Source organism: Etheostoma spectabile, chromosome 7 (genome assembly GCF_008692095.1).
Source record: "Etheostoma spectabile isolate EspeVRDwgs_2016 chromosome 7, UIUC_Espe_1.0, whole genome shotgun sequence".
NCBI lineage: Eukaryota > Metazoa > Chordata > Actinopteri > Perciformes > Percidae > Etheostoma > Etheostoma spectabile.
Genome location: NC_045739.1, coordinates 6,382,271 through 6,405,039, shown reverse-complemented (window position 1 = coordinate 6,405,039; position 22,769 = coordinate 6,382,271). Strand labels below are relative to the sequence as shown.

Genomic DNA, 22,769 nt, shown 5'->3' with positions numbered 1-22,769 from the left:
CACTTGATCAATGAATGTTTCTCACATAGTGGCCATGTTCTTTCAAGGGTATACACTTATTAATAACCATTGAGCCAGGACTAACTAAATACTGCTCCATCCTGACAGTCACAGAATCTGATTGCTTAGGGTAGACTGCCATAATGGAGTGTCACTTACATTGCTGTTCATTAGCTAGCATTATTCTGTAGCCAGATTGACATGATCCTAAGTCGCTGTGACAAGAAGAAGTAAGGATTTGCGCCACTTTGAGATATGACAGTCTTTGAAAAATGCAACTGTTTTTGACGTCAATCATTTTGGGCTCCTGAGCTCTCGTCACATTGCAGAAAGTGGATTGACAGTTGTTATGATGAAGATAAATAATCTGCTTTTGTGTATAGATAAGTGATTTTTTTAGGTCTGATATAGTCGAAAACTATGTTTAGGGAATAAGGGAGACATTACAGCCGTTTGTTATAAATAAGAGTCTTGTTTAATAACTAACTGCATGGTGCTCCAAGTTCTTAATGTCAGCCAGAAATCCCACACAGTTCTGGCAGATGCTTAGAAATTCCTACATCAGTCATTTTGTCCCAGCACTTTGAATTAGAAACTTCATTGCAACTTTTCAGTGGATTTGTTTACATAATCTGCAGGAAATCTTGTAGTTTCATTCGCTCGTTTAAACGCCAAAAATTATGGAATAAAAACACCCTGCTTTAGGGTAATCTTATCATGTGATCTTATTATATATATTTCGGTGCAGTGGCTGCAGTGGAAGTGGCTGTTGGCCTCCTCCCTGCTGCAGGGAAGCCAAACTGGCTCCAAGAGCAGCATGCTGCCCAAGGGTCTGATAGGGTCTCTCTGGGGCCCTGTGGTTGACAGGCGACTCGCACCGCAGCCACCCCCATCGTGCTTTAACACCAGATGAAGCCAGGGGCTGATAGGAGAGGACAGTCCCCTCTGCCCCGAGGGATGACCCCTCCCATTATATCTGACAGAGCTAAGACAGACACGCTAAGAGATGAAACACTGCTGTTTAATTTCAAGCCTCTCCTCTTTCACAACTAAAGCCCTCTCTGCCTGTCTCGTTTCTTTCAAAGTAGGCAGGGTTTAGTTGGGAAAAAAATCTGTCATATATTCCCTTGTACCAAATCGAATTTTTTTTTAAATTGTACTTCATTTGCACTAGCATTTTAGGTTGCATATGCCGTCTTCCCTCAGCTGTGTTAAAATAACCACGCAGCTCGACTCATATAGCAATATTACTGATTAATCCCAGCGTAACTTATTAGCTGTGATGCTATGTTAAAGCTAAACCAAACATGCAGCTCCTCTACGAATATTTTATTCACATGCATGTTGAGTTCATTTCATCAAGAAGCCTTTGTATAAAGTCGTAATTATGCTGAAATATAAGTAGTCAGACTCTTTTAACCCTTGTATGGTATTCGGGTTAAATTGACCCATTTCAAATTTTTACAAGAAAAAAATGGTATTATAAGTATTTTTTTTCTACCTGAAAATGAATGGCCTTACCTTATTTTCTATGATAAACATGTATTCCTCAATTCAGAAAATTATTCTAGATATGACCACTTATGTTTTTTCCAAGATAAGAATGATCACATAGTGGATTTTTAACATGAATTAAAACCTTATGACAAAAAACAAATCACACTTCCATTTTAAATTGTGTTCTAGGAGAGACTGATTGCATTCCCTTAACATATACTGTATGTTATGTCAATAGTTTGAAATTGAGATAAAGACAACATTTGTTAATAGATTATGACATTTTTTTAAATTTCAGAATTATTTTTAAAACCCAATACAAGTCACGGGTCAATTTGACCCGAGGGATACAAGAGGGTCTCAAAAAAGAAGACAATCCAAGGGTTAAATGTGCCGTTTTTAGATGTGTTAGTCCAATAATTTCCACTGTTTATAGACAGAAACTCCAAATGGCTTCTTGTTGTGTTTGTGTGTGTACTATTGTGCTTTCATGCATGGATGTGTCCACATGTGTTTGTTCTCTGAGGATCTCATTTAAGTTTGAAGGCAACAACTCAGCCTGGCTGACCACTAGTGAAGAGGAGCCTATAGAGTCCTCTTCTCTTGTTCTGTATGTGATCATTCCATGGACTCAAACATGGCAGTACTTTAAGTTTGCTCATGACAGATAGCTGCAGAAAAAAAAGTGCTCTTGTGGAACTTCTCAGCAGATCAAAGCCTGTTCGCCCTTGTATTCCAACAGGGCGATTTCTGCGTCTGCGTGTTTGTAGTATGTGAGAATTGTTGCCTTCTTTCATCCCAGCAGCTGTACGTGGGTTTGTGTATGCTTTGTTTAGTGCCCATAGACCTGTGAATGTGGCTGTCTCTATATGTGTGAATGGTCTCTCACCTCTTGCAACATCCTTTTCATCTCGATAGACTCTCTGGGGTGGATGCTCCTGAAAACATTGCAAAAATAAAAAAAAATATTGCTGGCGGCTGTCAAGGGATGTACGCTGTTTGCTTTTATCCGTGACATCTTTGATGTATGCTTCATGGAGATAAGACCAACGAAAACACATCTCAATATCTTAAAGGATAAGTCCAGGTTTATCACATATTTCGGTGGGTCTTGTTTTTGTAGTTTTTGGCATGATTCCTATCTGTAATTATAGCATTGTACTTATAAGAGCCAGTTAACTACATATTTATATCTGGTAAATTGTTTATCATGTTACATAAATCTAATGTTACATAAATCTAATCATAATGTTCTGATATCACAGAAGTTGTACAATAGTTGTATAATGTATTTTCTGAATTGTGTATTACGGGAGGGCTATGCTAAACTTGTATTTATATTTGGCATTAGTCTGCAACTAATTTTTAGTCCATGAAAACATACAAAGTAGTTAAAAAATGAATACCCAGAATCCATGATAATGTCTTCTAAGGTCATGTTTTTGGACCAATAGTCCAAAATGTAAAGATATTTTATGGTAAAGATATACTGTGTTAAAACAGAAAATGAACTGAAAAAATACTGAAACAATTATTTGTTAATTGTCAAAATGTTTTTTCTTTTGATCGTCAAATTGCTTTATTTTCAGCACAAATTAGTCCCTGGAGTACTACAATGCATGCACAAACTACATATGTTTTGACTATTTGCAATAGAGGATAGAGGTGTAGTTTGCATAGTTCAGAAAAAAAGCATTTAGCATGTTCTCACTTTTGGTGTTTCCTCCAAATAAAGTAGTTTAGATAATTTGGCTTAGCTGTTGCTTGTTTACAACCTGGCTGCTTCTTGCCACACAAGGCTTTGAGAGAGTAGTCTCATCGTAACTGAATAAAAATGATGGCCAACAATAGAACATCCAAATTGCAATAAACCGTAGTTCTCCTTTATTATTGTTTAAACTTAGAGGCATTTGTTTTTGCGACAGTCATTTGGTCCCAAAGTCATGCTTAATAAAGATGAATACAAGCAGTGACTCGTAACAAGAAGCTCCTGCATACTGGATTCAGTAAGACACAGTCGTGACAGAGGAGCAGAACACTGGATGTGCTCGCTGCTTCTTTCTCCTGTTCTGACTGTATTTTGGCAGCCTGGCACTGCAGTCTACACTTTGCTAATTCCCTGTTCTGAGTTACCAGGTCTAATTTAGAACAGAGGGGCTGTGTTCATTCTGGAACGCTGCTGCTTGGGATTCTGGAAATGAGTAGTTCAGAGACTCACCGCCCTCACACAGACACAGAGCACATGCCTTGTTATCAACCCACAGAGCAGCACATAATGATCCCTCCAACTATTAGCTCCTAATGCAATAAAATGCTAACATTTTAGCCATGCCATTTAGTGCCTAAACATAACGAAGTTAGCCCACGGGTTGCACAAATGTGCTCTGCGATAACACGTGTTCAGGATGCATCGATCAAGATTAAAGGCATTGTGTCTTTTACTTGGCCTTACGGTATATCTGTAGCTAACAGCAGGCAAAATGTTTAATTTATTTATCTCCAGTCACACCCCTGGGCTTTGTTTGATATTTATGGAAATTGTATGGAGATGAGTTTCTAACTGATAGTTTTGTAAGTCAATCCGATGAGCATCTCTCTCAAAAAAAGTTTGATTTGGTGCAATCTAAACAGGAAACGACACTTTGCTCCACTTACCACCACATTTTGACAGACTGGCATGTCAGACTGCGCTGAGGCCATGGAGAGGAATTTAAATGCCACACAGAGAGTCAAGCTCTGTAGGATCTTAAGAAGGATGTGTGTGAGCATTATAATGTGTCTTTGCAAGCATCCAGTGCATGAATAAATCAGCGAAGCAGGGATGGCCTTGTGCACTAAGCAAAAGCAATAAACCTGCCTACAACAAGTCTCTTCGGAATTGGACCTCATCTAAAATAACACCCATTTATTAAACATGATCTCTTCACATAGCTCACCAAATCTACAGACAGCATGCAGATTTAGAAAAGACAAACATATGCCAGGCGGCGTCAGGAGGATTGCAGCAGTGGGTTGATACACAGTGACTCTGTAGGCTGGTTGGAATGCGCTTGGCAGACAAACAACACAAGACAAGTGGCCGTGATGAGTGAAAAAGAAGAAGAGCGTTTGTCACTGAATATGTGTGTTAACATGATCCATGGTGATAAAGGATTCCTCTGATAGCTTAAATATCTTAAATGCATCATTAAAATCAGTAAAATTTCTCAACAGCAATTGAATGGATTGCCATGAGTTTTGGAACAAAAACGTTGCTGCCAGATAATAATCCCCTACCTTTTCATCCAGTGCTATCAGCAGCTCACAGTTTTCATTTATCCAGTGAAACACCTGAAACGTTCACCAGATAGATGTGTTCCAACATCTATGGTTTCCAAATGATGTATTCAAATGACTTCGACAATGCCCAAATACGGTCTGCAAACATCAACATGCTAGCATTGCCATTGTGAGCATGTTAGCATTCTGGCGTTAGCATTTTTCTGCTAAAAGCACCAATGTGCCAAAGTACAGCCTCAAAGAGGCGCTAGCACGGCTGTAGACTCTCTTTGTTTTATTTTCTTTTAAATAAGTTTGGCTGACCTAACAAACTTGGTTGGACACCTGCTGATGTGACATCAGAAATGTGCGGTGGGAAGGGGTTTCCGCTATTTGACCCTCCAACAAGCGCTTCTGATGATAGTATTATACCGGAACCTTGTTTAAATAAAAATGACAAAGATTCTCTGGATCCAGTTTCTCTTCGGAGAAATGTCCTGCTTTTCTTTGATTTCTGTGTCATTAAACAGAATTTATTTGGGTTTTGTACTGTTTTTGGGACAAAACAAGACATTTGAAACATCCACCATGGTATACTGTGATTGTTATTTTTTGACATAGTAAAGTTAAAAAATCCGCTGATTAATCAATAAAGGAAATAATTGTTAGTGGCAGCCGTAAATTAAAGCATTTGTAGGCATTTGTCACATCCTCTGCAAATATAAGAAAACCATCCATGCCGTTCTGCTCATCACACATATAGTGTAGCTATATTTATGTGTCACATAAACTACCTACAAATATAACTACTTCCCCTGTCCTGACAAATGTAAGCAAATATAAATCAAGAGGAAACATGAATGATTCCATGAACTCATTATACATCATGCTGAGACTGAGCAGCCAGGTGACTCACACATTGACCGTATGTCACATTATTAACAAGTAGCCACTGCCACATCCCCATTCTGGGAACATTGCAGATGCTACTCATTTAAGTTTTGCATATAAATTCAACCCATAAGTGTTTTTTTTTACTCTGAGAGACTGTGAAACCAGGACCTCAAAGAAAATCCACACGTTTTTAGTTTAATGAAAACTGTTTTGAATTGAATTTAAATAACTTTGCAGGAAATGGGTGCCAAGCTAAAGGAAGTGATTTATTTTTTTATTTTTTTTGGCATCCAATTTCACCAATCACTCAACATGCGGTAAGAGAAACTGCTTGTCAATTGATGAAGACACACAGATTGTGTATTAGTCATCAATGGCCACCCACATACTGTTAGGACCCCAAAGCTCTGATAAGATGCAACATCGCTGACACTGCTGGTGCTTCTGGTCAATATCCTGTACACACAATGGGCTTCATTATGACTGTGTTATGAATACCCATCAATATCACATCGACTCAAACTAATGAAGAAGTTCCTTGCTAAGATACTTGGTTTCAAAGTTCTTTCAGGCGGTTGATGACAAAAATGTATTTCATTTCGGCTTTGATTTGTCCTCGGTTCATTTGAATGTCTTTGATCTCCGTGAATAATCATTCAGTCAACAATGCAGTAAGACACAGTATTAGCACATAGTTTCAGAGAAATGAACTAGAACACGGCCATTAGTTTAATAGTGGCACATAATGTTCAGTGAATGATGACAGTGAATTTCTTATCTGCGTGCACACAGCATACGCACATGAGCCACACTTTGAGTGCAAACACTGGTGTTTGCACTCAAGATGATAGGTTTATGCTATGTACACCACTACACTGCATCAGTGCTGTACATCAAGTGAATAAGATAAAAGACTGCTTTTGTGACAGTAATCCCTCTACATGGAACTAAAAGGAGTTTTTTTTTCAATTGGCCATCTGCATCGGTGTGTGTGTATGTGTGTGTGTGTGTGTGTGTTAGCGTGAATGCATGTTTTTGTGACTTGATTGTCATTTTTCTTTGGTTAGAAGGAAATGTTTTTGAAATGACGAACAATTTAGTGTTTTAACTTCAGTCATGCTTTTCTCTCTCTCAGAGCGGCACTGAAGGACCTTGGAGAGCCAGAGAACGAGCGCTGGCCTTCCTCTGACTGTGTGACCAGCGAATGAGCCTTGTTCATGCGTCTCCCTGCGTGCCACTCCCACATCACTATGAATTGTGAGCAGGACTTTGCAGACGGGGGCTTGGGAGTGACCCTCACACTACGTCTGCTCATGCATGGAAAGGTACAATCCCCCTGCTCAAACATTGTTTATGAAGGAGCACCTCATAAATTATACACCAGAAATTCATAGAATCAATAATAAAATATATATTTATATATTATATATAATTTGGTTTGCTTTTTAAAATTGTATTTAATGTATGTAATTACATGTATGTCCTTGTATTATAGGAGGTTGGCAGCATCATAGGCAAGGTGAGAAATTTTTATTCAACTACACAAAATACTGCATATTTGTTAATTAATTAATCATAAAAAACAGAATGGCATTCCTTTATCAGATGAGGTTGATGTTTTGAAATGCTCTGTCAAATATTATGTATAGATTTGAATTATTATTTTCCATTGTCTTAAGCCAAATACCTAAAATAGGCTTTTTATGTGGATTAATAATAAGCCGTTTTGGAATAATTTCACTCTCTTTCCTGATTCCGTCTTGAAATCAACACAGAGCACAAAGCCCTCTAACACAGTTATTCTAGTGGGTCCCAAAAGTGGGTCGCGGACCAGTTCTGGGTGGGTGAGGAAAGCTGAATAAATAAATAATATTTAATTACGCATCTGATTTTGGACTTGTTTTTTTATTTTGAACAAAAATATTTTGACGGACATGCGTCAGTCTAGCGCCGTAGCCATGGTAACCATAATTTGATCAACATTCACTTTTGTGTTAATGTTCGGAGGCAAGATAATTTGCGGCCTTATTTATTTTGTGCAGTTTTGATATTTCATTTATTTAAGTCAATTTGGTCCATGCAGTTTATCCTCAGTTTATTATTAATGTGCTCTGAAATGCACTTTGCACATGTAAATATGTGTATTAATGTTTAAAAAAAAGATTTGTGTTTTCAAAGGCTATTTTTGAAAAATAAATTTGCTTGATTTGAATTCTATAAAAGCGGGTTGTGACTTGTCCATGTCCATGGGAAGATGTCGGTCACAGAGTGAGACCAGTGGAGAAGTCCTGGTCTAACAAACAATTGTAGTTTTGAATATCCCCATCCTAAATGTAATTGCCCCAAACCAACCCTCTTAAGACCTTGCCACCACCCCCACCACCCATCATGCAACCCAGTAATCCATCAAAATAAAGATTAGTGCATTGACTGCAAGCCTCCTGTTGATACTGAGCTCCAAAGATATATTACTGTTGGCCCCTTGTGGGTACTTTAAGTGTCTGTAAGGAAGGGCCTGGCTGCTCCAGCTATCATGCCCTGTAATACAACACCTAAAGACATCAATTGAAGACAGAACAAGGACAAAAGAAAAAAATAACTTCATACAGAAAATAAAGAACGATGGAAGAAAAATGTCGCGATGGATCCTGCAGTGTATTGCAGAAATCAGATATCTAAACAAAAATAGAGAAAAGAAAGAGAGAGGAGCTTGGCACATACTGTGAAGCTCAAGAGAGAGAGGCACTCAATATGCAGTACTTGGACTAATAACTTGCCACTCTATCTGTTAAGCAAACCTCTCATCTCTTTCTCATCAATGGAAGACCGAGACCAGAATCCTAATGCCCAACATACATGTTAATAAGTCGTCCTGGAATATAATATAAATAACAGTGTAGCCCAGTGTGAGATGTTACAGGTTTTGATACTGCTATTACTGGATTTAAGCCAAAAGGAAATGGAGGAAAGAAGAAGAAACAATCTAAAAACCAGCAGAGGATATGCTGCAGCATGACACAAGGGTCTGACAAAATGTTCTTGTCCCTGGCAGGAGGTCTTCATATTCACTGCATATATAGCCGTTACAGTACAGCATATGTATGCCCCCTTCAGACGCACGGACGTATTCAATTTCTTTTTGAGACAGCAGTGCAGGGTACACCGCTGCGATGCATTGCCCATTGTAACTCTACTGAAATTTGTTCGGTTAAATTCCAATCAGGCTTTCATGGTTTGAAAAAGCCGCTCTCACTTAGAGGTCGAGGACACTGATGTTTCACACAAAGAACATTTGATTCTGTTTAAAGCTGTCCTTCATCTTCTTTTTTTCCAGAAAGGAGAGACTGTGAAACGAATACGAGAAGAGGTACTGTGATTTAGAGCTTTAAAACATTTCATCATCTGCATCAGTTTTGCTATTTGCTCTTTATTATGCATGTTTTCCTAACGGACTAGCTGTGGTATCATGCCATACAGGAGCCAAAATAAGAATGCTTTGTTCTTTTTTTCTTACACTAAGACTTGAACCGACCACATCTTTTCTGTGGTCTCTGTCTTTGACCACAAGCTCAGTAGGTTCATCTCAAGAGAAAACATAATTCAATCTCTGAAGGCCTCCAATGCCGCCCAGGCTTTCTGGCAAGTCGTATGTATTAATAACAAAGCTCAGTTCTTTCTGCCTGTTTGGGAGCTTTGAGTTTAAAAAGCATACAGAGCTGGTACATTGTCCGAATTGCCTTTTGGGCATTAACGACACCTTTTCAATTTAAATCCACTCTCTTCATCAATCACTACTGCTTCTCTAGCTGCTCTCTCAGTAAATCCCTTTTCTTTCTTTTCCTGCTTAAAACAACTTCCTTCTTTTCTGTCTGCCCGTCAATTCCCTCTTTATAAATCTCAAGGGTGCAGCCAAACTAATGCTGCTTGGTTAACTCTTTGTATTAAAAAAAGTAATTAGGCTGACACCATGGCAGTATATTTGATTATTTCTCTGGCTGCTAAGGTTTTATGTACTTTATGAGGCAGAAGGATAACCAGAGGAATAGTGAGGTCATGGGACAATGCAGCCCTGCAGAGCGGTTTGATAAACCACTCACCCATGGTAGTCATCCATCCACTCACCCAGCTAGTCAGCCAGTTTGGGCTTTTGTTACATATGAGCCTCATCTTGTCAGCCACTACCCATGCATTACAGTCACAGTAGGAGCATGGCTCACTGGAGTGGCTGGAAAAGATGTCCCAGAGCTCAGAGCATTGTCCTGTCTCAGCTCGTTCGACTTCAATTCAAGGACACAAAATGGAAGGAAAGGAGGGCACGAGATTTGTCATCGAAGGGCAATGCCCCTATTAGAAATTCTATTACATTGTCAGAGATGTGCTCTATAGCTTTCAGTCATACCTCCTTTACCTCCTGTCACTTGACTCTCCTTCCCGTTGGTGTGCTGTACTGTACAGTATGTCTTTGGCCACTTTGAACACTTCACAGTTTGAAACCAATCCACAAGAAAATTAACGAAAAGGTTTCACATTTTGAGAAATGCGCTTGTTTGCTTTCTTGCCAAGAGTAAGATAAAAAGATCAATACCGCCTGTAATGGTAAACATGAAGATACAGTGAGTAGCCTGTTATCTTAAAGAGCTAGCCTGGCTCTATCGAAAGTGGAAAAAATCCATCTACCAGCCCCTTCAGGAAATTACTGCTCAAAGCCAAGACATAGACAAACACATCCCAGAAAAAACACTAATTGTTCTTTTTAGGGGTCCAAGCTTGAGGGGGTTGGGAACCCTATTGTTTTTACGCTTTGGTTTGTGTAAAGATTAAACATATAATATATATAGTGTTCAATAGTGAGCTTTAGAGGTGCTAGCTGGAGGATTATGCTGCTTTTGGACAGAGAACATGCTAGCTGTTTCCACCTGTTTCCATACATCAACACAGATATTCAAATTACCAATATTTTCATTTATTCATCATGAGTCATTTGTTGTTCATGTGTTCATCAGCTTCATATTCATCAGACAGACATGATGAGAGTGGTAGCAATCTTATTTTTTTAACTCTCGGCAAGAAGGCAAATAAGCATATTTTGCAGAATGTCAAACAATTCCGTTAATGACTGTTAATAACCTGTTAATTTCATTAATAACTGACCTAATGTCCTCTGTCCCCACAGAGCAGTGCTCGGGTCAACATCTCAGAGGGCTCCTGTCCAGAGAGGATCATCACCATCACAGGCTCCACAGACTGTGTCTTCAGAGCTTTCACCATGATCACATACAAACTGGAAGAGGTAACTGTAACTGTAATGCATGCCATTCATTGGCATAACATACAAGTGAAATCAGCTCGTCATGTCCCATGAACCAAAATTCCACTCAGGGTGCAATCAGAAAATGTATGTAGCAAGCTTTTGGAAGTTGTCAAATTCTTTGTGGATCCAAAATAACAAAGAAAGTGCAAGAAGCCATTTCACCACATCATTACAAGAATTCATTTCCTAAGCAACATTACCACTAATGTGCTTTTATCGCTATCGATTATATTCCAAACTGAAGTGATGGAAGGAAAGAGTTTAGCTGTGTTTCGCAGCACTTTCAGATATGATTACACTGAAGAGGAACATTTTGGATAAGTGGATTAAGCTGTTGTTGTAAACCCATTTTTGACTTGTGGAATGTGATTTGTGTTCAGTAAGGTATTTGCTGGGCCTTGACATATAAATGCCTTTTACTGGGCAACACATGTTCAGTCCACTTGTAAAAAGTGCGAATGATGCTGATTTGTACCTGTTAATGAGAAGGATTTGTTTACCTTCTCACCGTCTACTAATGAGCTATAGATGACAGGTTCCTCTCCCCGTGGTGACTGTCGATCACCGCACTAATTAATATGATGGAATGGAGATTTAGCATCACAGCAGACAATGGCAAGGAAACAGGTGCTTCCCACTCAGGTCGACAGACTTCAGTAAATACACTGGCTGGGAGCACAGTGCAGGAGTATTCATTAAAGATCTTTCACACTCACCTCTTTTCAACCCTAAGACTCTTGAGTTTCCATGGCAACGTGTTGCTGACCCACTGCATGACGCTTCCACCATAGTTGAGTTATTGTATGTGTGGCACATTTAATTAAAAACAAAGGGGAATAATCTGCTTTTTGGCCACTGAGTATTAGACTTGGCATCTGTTTCTGTCTCAATAGTTTACGATTACACAAGCACACTTAGTTCTTTCATTTGGCTGTTGATCACTGTTGTGTGTTGAGTTGTGTGTGTTTCTGTCTGTGTTTTATGGATGAAGTTTTCCCCATCTGCTCCCACATAAGTACAAAAATATAGCTTTATGCAAATTAAGTGATCTGATTACCTGAAAGAAGTGCTGTTTTACCACACAATATATTACACTAAAGTATCATACATGTATTTTGTTCCCAGGTGTCAAGTCACAGCATTTAATCTTTAATAATCTTTCTTAATAATCTTTATTGGAGTCTGTATCCCACACGCAACACAATATGCTTTGGGGATAAAAGCCCTGCAACTCTTTGTTTGAGCAGTGCTTGTGTAACCCGCTGTCTCATTTCCACCAATTTGCTTTGAGAGTTTCTTTTTTTTTCCAGCATGTCACAGGGAAGTATGGGATTGTTCACAGTTGTTAAGATGTGGCTCATATTTTTAGATCAAATCAAGAAAATGACACCCAGAATCCTGTCATTGTACAGACGAGCTGTGTGCCCCTCTTTTAATGAGACAAGACGTCAGAGAGGCTGATCTGCCTCACTAAAAATAGACACGGAGCAGAGAAGCACAACAGCCACATCGAATATGCTTTTCACATACTAAGTTTACTTCCATGAAAACATTATACAGTTATCATCATACTGAAAATCTCTTAGAGGTTTCACATCCACACACTGCCCCCTCTTAAGCCAAACTTTGCTAATTTTATTGCAAACAAACCGTTAAAAACAAGCAGCGTGCTTTGCATTCTGTCACACATTTTGTTGTGGGTTGAACATTGATGGGAAAATAAGACAGCGCTGCATATTTACATTTCAAAGGTTCACAGAGACACACTGTTCATTAATTAAAAGCTTAATCTCCACCCAAAGGAGAGCATACACAGGTTGTTTGCTACCTGCACTGTAAAAACGAATCAGTGAGGCTCTTGATCTAAATACATAAGATGGATACAGACGTATTTTACACCCATTGTTTCATTGGCTGTTACTATGTTGAAACATTGTTAATAGATATGTTATATCTTGATGTTGATAAGCATTTTAACTTTATCCACTGTGGGTTTGATGTTAAATAAGTGAGTTGAATGATTATATTTTGTCGTACAGTATACCTTTAAAATTATGTAAAATTGGACTGTAACCATACCAACCGTATCAAACTTTATGCACCTATAGGATTTTTCATTTAATTTTCCCAAGAGATTTCCTCTTAGTATGTGTACAGCCTTCATGGCAGTTCAAAGGAACAATTCTAAATTTTGGGAAATGTGCTTCTTAGCTTTCTTTTCAAGAGTTAGATAAGGAGATTGATACCACTTTTATTTCTGTTATTCAAATACATATTTCTGTGCAGAATAAACAGACAAGATACAATGTCTTGATTAGAAAGCTTTAGAGGTAGGCAGATTTTCTTAGCATGGGACAGAGGTGTTTGCAGTCTTAATAATAAGATAAGCTAACTGGCTGCTGACTGGTGTTTCATATTTAACATTCTCATCAATCTCTCAGCAAGAAAACAAACAAAGAAATATCCCACAATGTCAAACTATTCCTTTAAATTGGACTTCATCTCATGGCAGTTCCATTAGATATTTTTTTTAACATTATGTGCTCTCAATCAGTTCTTTACAAACGATCTGTGGAAAGAATTCCCAAGCTGATCAGGTTGAGTGTGCTTGCAGTAGGAAGTGAAAATCTCAAAGCACGATTTGTACACCACCTGTGCTGCATTTAATGTTGCCCCCTTTCATGGAGAATTCAGCAGGTCATATGAATGATTAAACAGCCTTTTCAGATCCCACACAGGACTGGACTGATTTCTTCCATTGTTGGCCAGCCTGTGGTCTCTCAGCACATAGTAAAACATGCATAGGTTAATTAGGTGTAGATACTGGATTGCTCACAGCTCCACCTGACACTTCCAGTATGGATTCTATGTGCTTTTTTCTGATGTTCAATGCATGTTGATGCAGTAGATATTGAGCTTGGCTGCTTTGGGATTGGTTCATCCCAATAATGACTGTAGCACCTGCCTTTCTCTTCATAGTTTGGGATTTTGAGGTGGAAAGTGGATCCATGTGAATCCTAAATTGACCAAGCTGGATTCAAATCCTAATTGTCCTAATTCTCCCTCCATTTCCACTCCCTTTGAGACTCTCTCTCTCTCTGCTGACTCTCACCACATTTTTTCTTTCTCCACATCTCCCTCCAGGACCTGACTGCGCTGGTGGCCAACGGCACCATTAGCTCCAAGCCTCCAGTCACCCTGCGGCTGGTCATCCCTGCCAGCCAGTGTGGCTCTCTCATTGGAAAGGGAGGGGCCAAGATAAAGGAGATCAGAGAGGTGAGCAGCCACAACACAAATTTACTCCATCCTCCCCATCTTTGCTGCATAGGCTGGACAAACACTGAAATATGAACAGAACAAATCTGCTTCTGGAGATGAGGGAAAATAAACTGCAGCTGGAAGGGATATATAGTTCCTTTTCCACAATTGTACAGTTGTTGTTTTCTGCCTTGCTGCATGTTGTGCCCTATACAGTAAGCGTAAGTCCAACTGCTTGCATATATTTTAGGTTGGCTAAATATTAGATACTCTTACTCAGAACCACTGCTTTACAGTTTAAATATATTAATATAAGATGGTGATCATGTTTAGCTACAGAAAAAATGGTAAAAAATTAAATGCATAAATAATAGATCACAACATGCAAATTGCATTAAAGCTACAAACGAGCAACACTGATACTGTATATAACGTACAAAAGGCGCACTATTAGGTTGTGAATAACAAGACTAAGTTTTTACAGCCATGCTAGGAGCTCAGTGAGGCTACTTGGACACAGCTGTGCTTTGAGAATGCTAACATGCTCACAATGACAAAGCTAAGATGCTGATGTTTAGCAAGTATAATGTTTACCAGGTTCACCATCTCAGTTTATCTGGTTAGCATGCTAAGATTTGCTAATTAGCAGCAAACACAAAAGTACATCTAATGGCTAATGGAAATGTTGTTAATTTTTGGTATTCAATCACAAAACAAAGTGTTGGACAACTTCATGTTTTGACCTAAAGATGGTGCTAGATGGAAAGTCCCAGGGTCATCAATAAGTTCTTACAATTTATCCTCCGAGGAATATAAATGTCTATACAGTATTGTTGTTGAGATATTTCCGTCTGGACCAAAGTGGTGGTATCTGCACTTGCCGTAGGTTGGCACCGCACTAAAATTGGATTGAAGGCAGGAAATTAGTAAGACAACGCAGTACGGATAGATCACTGAACACAACAAACAGTATGACTCAGCAGTGGCAACTTTGAAAGGGGAAAAACTCCTGACTACATTATGCCCAGTTGAAACATTAGGATTAAACATATCAGATCTGTTGCCAGAGACGATTGACACTTTAACTTTAGCTCTGTACCGATCTACAAATAGTCTCTCTCTCTCATTTTAGCCTTTACCTTCACTGGCCCGGCAATGGCATCCAATCCATTTTCTGTGGTTAGACGGATTTTCTTGTCATGTTCATAACCCAAATTTGTTTCAGTTACGGACTTGTTTTGTTTGGTTGCCACAGGACACATGCTCACTTACAGAAGCATTTTGTGATGTGTGTAGTTAGATAATGCCCTCCAAAAACCCTGCAGTTTGATAGAGACATCAGCAAATGTAGATGCATCTTTAAAAACAGTCCTTTTATGCCAGCAGACATGATATATTGGGAATATATCAGCTACTATATTAAATTACATTTGTTGACCATGGGTGACTTTTCATTTATCTCTAACCTGACAGGACTTGGCGCTACAGCGCAGTTGGTCTTTCGTCAGTATAGTTGGAAAAATGTAAGGTTAGCAAAGCCAGCAGGGAGGCACGGAAAGGAGCAATGACAGAATAATAACGGCATGTCTTATCTCCGGAATGAAACTAATCTTTTTTTAAAACCCCTATCATTTGCAGAGCACTGGAGCTCAGATACAGGTGGCAGGGGATTTGTTGCCCAACTCTACTGAGCGAGGGGTGACGATATCTGGGAATCAGGAGTCTGTAATCCAGTGTGTCAAGCTCATCTGCACAGTAATCCTGGAGGTAGGAAGCGTACAATTCTCTTTACTCCACATACCCACACCAAGCTGACATGGTGAGAGTTCTGCTGCTGCAGCTACGTGAGGGAAATGATTGTTGATGACATGCATGTTTTCACCAGAATGAAGTGACTGTTTGTTCCATTGCAGCAGACATGCATTTTTAGTAGGCTATGTTAGTCTTCTGTGTTAAGTAATACTACCCATGACTGTGTTGCATAGAAGTCGACCGCTGAACACAGATTCTGTAAAATTATCCTCATTTAATCTAGGAAATAACAAGGAAGTACGTTGTTTTCTTTATTGTTTTGACCTTTTATGCTTTAATCTTCCGGGTGAGACAATCGGATGGAGTCAAAAGGTGCAGCTCTCAGGCCAGAGCGCAGTATTGTTGAAGAGGACCCTAAGCTGCTAACAGAAAACAAACTGGCCTGCAGCAAAATCTTTCCATCTTTAGACAACAGCTCTCTTGAGAAAATCGAAGAGATAAGAGAAAAACAACCCCAAGCACAGTTTCTCCCTGTGTGTTCATGGACGTGCACAAGTCCTTTTTGTTATAGCATTGCAGCTGGACCTCACTGACTAATTGCTAGTTTGATCCAGTTTTCCAGGGCTTTCTTCAAAGGCTTCCAAGTTTCATTAGGATTCTGTACCTACGGCTTCTTGCTTTTGGCTTCAAGATTTAAATTATGCAAAGTTATACAAAGAAATCGCTGTGACTTCTTCCGCAGAAAAGATGCTCTACATTTTAAAACCAAAAACAGTATTGCCAACATTGCAGTTACTCGATAAGATATACGTGTCATGTACACTGTATAATCTCCTTTTCTCATTGGTGTTTTTATCTTCAAATGTCTCCGTGTCAGTGGATGCGTGAATTATCCAGAGGGCAATCCACTGTGGAGCCAGCAACTCCAATGCAAACTAAAGCTCAGAGCTATTAAGAACAAAGAACTCTCACTATACTGCCTTAATAATTCAATGAATGACTAATATTATCATAAGGGAAACAAGGAAGGGAATAATGTCAGTGTCGTAGCTGTTAAGTTTTTAATTTATTGTTATTGAATGTATCGTAGATATCGTATAGTATTGTATCTGTACCACCGAGTTACACACCATTTGCACTTAGTGCCTCACTCAACAGAAGTGCTGAGGTCATTCCAGAGTAGATGTGAGAGTGTATTAATGTCCATGATATTTATAATAAATATTTATTACAACCTCTGACCCATTGTCTTGATTTTGACTTCTTAGTCTCCCCCGAAGGGTGCCACCATCCCCTACCGACCCAGCCCCTCACCCGCTGCCCTCCTCATCGCAGGGAACCAGGTGAGAGATTTTAAATGTAAATGAGCTGTATTTATACAGCGCTTTTCTAGTCTTAACAACTACTCAAAGCGCTTTTACATCATACAGGAAACATTCACCATTCACACACATTCATACACTTACATTGAAGTTCTGGGCTCACTATGGGGAAACAAGACTAATGCAGGTGCTTCCCGGGGGGGGATTGGATTGGTTTTTTTGTGTCTGAGGGTGAGGTTGAGTGGTATACAGGCTGCTGTTTGAGAAGGGACAGATAGCCACCCTCCCATGGAGCAAATTCACAAGATTAGCCAGCGAGACTGGAGACCTGCCGTCTCCTCTGGCTACAGCAGTAGTCAGATATTCTGCATAGCTGTCAGCAGTTCTGGTAGTGTTTGTGCTGCCTCAAACCTTGGTCAATTTATGGAATGGATTTGTGTTTTTGATATTACCCATAACAAGCTATCAAATTAAACCCGGGGTGAGTTCCTGGTCACTGGGCGATGCTGTAATGAAGGCAGCACAGAGCTAAGGGACATTTATATAATTTGTCAGAGGAGAAAATGAAGTGGAATGGGAAAGGGTCTGCGGATGAGTCATGGCCTATAAGCCTGTTAGGTGTGTTAAAGTGTCAGAAATGCAGCCTCGAGAGCTCATCTCAGACCAAATATGATCTGTGGTGAAACAGCAGGGGAAAAAATGAAATTTTAAGTTTTGTATTCATTATTTTCACATTAAATTCACCATGGAAGGTTTCAGCTGGTAAGAACACATTTACATTCACTAAAAATCCCTTCCATTGCAAAATTAAATCTGGCCTTCAACGTGAAGCTATTTCAGTAACAAGCTACACATTTTCTTTTTGTGCTTCTCTTGTGTGTTTGTAGGTGTATGAGGCATCAGAATTTGCACCCCACCCTCTGTACTCCGTCACTCAAGGGGGCCTGGACCTCCAGCAGGTAACTAAAGATCCATTAATGTTAGGTCTGTGATTAATATTAATTATTTTGACTATAAAATATAAAGATCTCTCCAGAAGCTGGTCTTCACTGCGGAGAGCAGGAATGAGTTTCAGGGGCTGTGAGGATCTGAGGGTTGTGTGGTATGTCCACACAGTCCATCATCTGGCATGAGGCATTAAAAACAACAGCTGAGCGTAAGCTGCAGCTATTGTTCTACCCTGTCGTAAGAGCTATAACCCCTCCTGAAACATGATGCCATCACACACCACCTCCACAGTCTCATTTTTAGTCCTGCCTAGCACTGCACCAGAAACAATTTCGGCTTTAGGAATATTCTTCCCATGACAGCAATAGCAGATACTGTCATAATATCAGAACAGAAACAGCAGCCTCTGACAAGTCAGTGCTAGATAAAAAAAAAATATATATATATATAAAGATTTTATCATTTAGATCACTCATGCTGTAAATTGAAAGATTATTGCTACTAATTTGTGGTTTTTTTTTTTGCTTTCCTGTATAAACACAGCTCTAATGTACTGTACTAATTCATTGTAATGACCAATCTCTCCTCTCCAGTTTATGGCCATTTATGATGGACTGGTAATAGTAGCCAGACAGCTGGCGTCAGGCAGAATTGAGTTAGAATAGTTAGACAGATGGATGTTTGCAAGGATGGAAAGATATAAATTAAGTTAAAGTGAGCATCGCCGGGTGGAGTGAGAGAAAGGGGGGTTAACATATGTGAGTCTGCATTATTTAAGATGATGGGGGATGGGCAATCCGGCAGGTAGAGATAAAGAAGATGCGGCCAACAGGCAGGATTGCACAAATAATTTGTTACAGCACAAAAGAGGAACTATTTGTAAGTGATACATGATTTTAAAAAGGATCAAGTCTTCTAAATTACAGAAAATAAATCACATTTATTTTTCACATACATCTATTGGTATCTAGCCATGCAGATACTTTTAGCTTTTTTTATCCTGGTTTTTAGTGTTTGTTACCATCCCAATATGATGGAGAAAATAGGGATTTTGTTTTGAAAACGACCTTTTAATACTAATGTTCTTTTTGGGATTTCTTGAAAGAGATGTTCTTGTTGAATCTTTTGTCAGTTTTTAATGCTGCAGCAAAATTCTATTTTCAGACATGGGTATTTCAAAACCTGGTTAAATTAAACCCAAACTATGGAACCTGCATTGGTAGAGACCACTGGAGGAGAGTAAGCATGTCTAGTTCAGAGTTGAACTATAAAAGCTCATTTCTCTTATTCTAAAAAAACAAAACCGGCATGTATTGACAGTAAGGCACTTCCATTAAGAGGCTGCAGATTTATTTCCTGTGTGTGATGGTTTATAGCTATAATTTACCTAATGCAGGATGCTCTCTTTCAGGCCTACACTTTGCAAAACCAATATGGCATTCCACACTCAGAGGTACAGTGTGACCATTTGTATAAATGTTATAATTTATAGAACATAAATAGTTTATGGTTTACTGTACACTGCATTAGCGTAGCTGCTTTCTGTTTTACAGATGGCCAAGCTACATCAGCTGTCAATGCAGCAAGGCCTGAGTCAAATGGCCCAGCCTGCAACGACTATCATACCTGGTATGTAAAGCAGTCAGTAGAGTCAGTATTTGCTCAGGATTATATCTCATTGTGCTGACAGTCAAACGGTTTAATTAAAAAATAAAATAAGCAGGTTGCAGAGTTTTGTTTTTGCTCCTCCATCTGTAACTTGTCGTAGATTTTGAATATGCCTTTCGACCAGAGAAATAGAGGCTGTTGTCATTAGCTGTCCTGATAATGTGCTTGTGTCAATGAGAAAGGAGGAGACAAGGCTTTATAGCTCTCTCATAGAAATTATTATATGAAATGATAAGTCAGAAGAGTCAGAGAACTGGGAGAAGAAAATGAATGAGTGCCGTGTTAAACATCAGTCCATTAAAATGGAAATTAACTGTTTCACTATATCTGTCAGTTCCCCACTCAAAGGGTTGTTCCGGCATATCATTGACAGCTTGTGTGGCTCCACTAACTACAGGAGTTGAATGAATATTGAAATGCATGATATGTCAATTGTATTCAGTCAGTGCTTGTGTTTTCTCCTATCAGGGATGGATTCCAACTCTCAGACATCTCAGGAGCTGCTTATTCCCAATGATGTAAGCAAAAGCAACACACAACTTTTTATTCTTCACGTTGTTAGTATTTTCCCATCGGAACCACTAGAAAAAGAACAGGAAATCAGCGCTCATCCCACATGCACACAGCACAGGAGCAGGTGATTATGGATGCAGTAGCTGCAACTGCAGAGGCGTCTGGTGTGCCTTCTGAAGAGACGAGAGACATGTTGGCAACTTACTAATTATCCTCATTATTCTAACCTCAGACTAACACAAGGTTAAAGGGATTCTGAGCTGATATGGATCCTTTCGCATTATTGTCTGGGCTGCAGTTGCAGTTTCTTATAGAGTGACTCCCATGAGTGCTCAGTAAATCCTCTCATGTTCCCTGACCTACTTAGAGTCTGTGTGCTGTCAAAACAGCCAATAAGAAAACAGACAAAGATCCTTTCCCGCTTCACTTAGCCCCCACCAGGGTTTGATCAAATGTCTCTCCAATCTAAGAGTAGAAATCACAGCACATAGATTCACTTTAAAATAAAGTCAAACCCATTTCCCTTCGGATGATCACTCTAGTATTTGGTTTGGCTGGTCTAGACAGAGAGCATCTGGCTATTAATTGTAATAATTTGCTTGGATTTAATTTAGAAAGTCACATTTATAATGAAGCCATGTATGATTTATGATTTAATTTGCAGCTCTTACGTCTGCTATAAAAACAAAAAGTGAAATGTTGGAAATTAAAGGAAAAGGCTGGCATTGGTCCTGTATTTTTCTCACTGTCAACACATTACATAAAAAAAAGACCAGAACAAAAAATGTCTCAATTACTTCCTCAACTTCATTACTTCCTAATGAGGACGTTAATCTATAAAATCAGGTCACAAATAAATAGTTTTACTTTTCAAAAAGGCTAATAAATATCCTGCAACAACCAGCCACTGTAGCTTTGAGCAAACCTAACTCAAACAGGAGTAAATGCATTTGCTGGGGACTATTTTCAACTGCAGATTTATACATGCATGTAAGTATTTACAGCAGCAGGATGGTGTATTTGGGATTGACTCAAAATAAACTACAGAGAACATGTCACCCAGTGCAATAGTGTAGCTCACTGGTGTGTTTTAATACTGTAATTGTTTGGTCTTTTCTTTGGTATGTTCATGGGCTTTGTTACCAATAAGAAAAACATATAATGTTGCCAGTTACTTATTCTTTAAACTGTGTTGGAATTCATGACCTGAAATGCTGTCCACTGTCAAAATTGCAGATTCAAAATTCACTTCAGTTACAAGTATTGGCAACAAAAGAAATGTACTGTCTTTGTTTTACAGTAGAGAGAAGACAGTAAAAACAAGGGTCGGATTGATTAGGTTTCACTGTACTTTATAGAATATAGCCACAACCCTTAAACACAATTTCTAAAATGCATGAAGGCTTTTTTAGCCAAGTAAACCCACACTTGACCAGTGGCACAATGCATCAGGAGTGAGGGAGTCCAGCACTATACGTGACAGGGACAGCTGTAAGCTCCAGCCATTGTTCCAGAAGAGAGGACTTATAGCTATGACTGAGCCTCCTCAGCCCTTCGTCCCCCCTCAGGCCGACCACACAATCCTACTCTGTGCACTGTATACACTCTGTGCGCGCAAACGCAAACGCACACACACACAGACACACACACACACACACACACACACACACACACACACACACACACACACAGTTGCATTGAGAAACAGCTTACAAACCAGTCAGCAGAATGTACTGTACTGTTGTGCAAGAAAGATTTAGCCGGAAGAAAAATGGCTGCACCCTCACCATCCCATCCCTCTTCCTGTGTCCTTTCAAATGACTGCCTCAGCAAGAACTCAACAATATGTAGGCCATCTATAGTTGAAGACCAGGAGTGTAGTGCAACATTAATATTATTTGAATGGTCAGGAAAAATAATCACCACAGCAAGCATACCTGCGGTGTCTCCTGTGTCATTTATTTAGCTCTGGTTGCATTTTTTTAAGATTGTTCATATAGGAATGCTGTTGTCTGAGGTCATGCACACCAAAGTGGTTGAGCTGTTGACAGCTGGTGTCTATTGACAGCTGGTGTAAAAGGCCAGAGTCCTGTGGAGATTCTTGGTCTCAGTGGGAGAGACGCGTTATCTGTGATTTGACGTCTGTAGTGGTCATTGTCTCTAGAGTTGCTCTTTAGGCTGGCTGCTCTTAGTGTGTCTCTTCCCCCCCTGAATGAACTGCTGAGCCAATAATAGCCAGGCAGACCAACCAGGTCGCTGTGTGACAAATCAGACATTGTGGAACAGGCTGCTTACTTCTCTGGAAAGGAATGTGAAATGCACCATGTGTGTGTTTCTACCTATGCTTC

The 22,769-nt window shown here is 39.4% G+C and overlaps 1 protein-coding gene across 1 annotated transcript in view; it reads left to right on the top strand.

Annotated features, from left to right (window-relative positions):
• pcbp4 (poly(rC) binding protein 4) overlaps positions 1 to 22,769 on the top strand; it is a 30,366-nt gene that overhangs the window by 5,317 nt on the left and 2,280 nt on the right. Inside the window, exons 2-12 of the mRNA XM_032521952.1 lie at positions 6,785 to 6,974; positions 7,145 to 7,168; positions 8,984 to 9,016; positions 10,823 to 10,939; positions 14,105 to 14,236; positions 15,857 to 15,985; positions 17,239 to 17,313; positions 18,180 to 18,251; positions 19,652 to 19,693; positions 19,794 to 19,869; positions 20,377 to 20,426. Of these exons, the coding sequence (XP_032377843.1) occupies positions 6,867 to 6,974; positions 7,145 to 7,168; positions 8,984 to 9,016; positions 10,823 to 10,939; positions 14,105 to 14,236; positions 15,857 to 15,985; positions 17,239 to 17,313; positions 18,180 to 18,251; positions 19,652 to 19,693; positions 19,794 to 19,869; positions 20,377 to 20,426 (858 nt within the window). The 5' untranslated portion in view covers positions 6,785 to 6,866. The remainder of the gene's footprint in view (positions 1 to 6,784; positions 6,975 to 7,144; positions 7,169 to 8,983; positions 9,017 to 10,822; positions 10,940 to 14,104; positions 14,237 to 15,856; positions 15,986 to 17,238; positions 17,314 to 18,179; positions 18,252 to 19,651; positions 19,694 to 19,793; positions 19,870 to 20,376; positions 20,427 to 22,769) is intronic.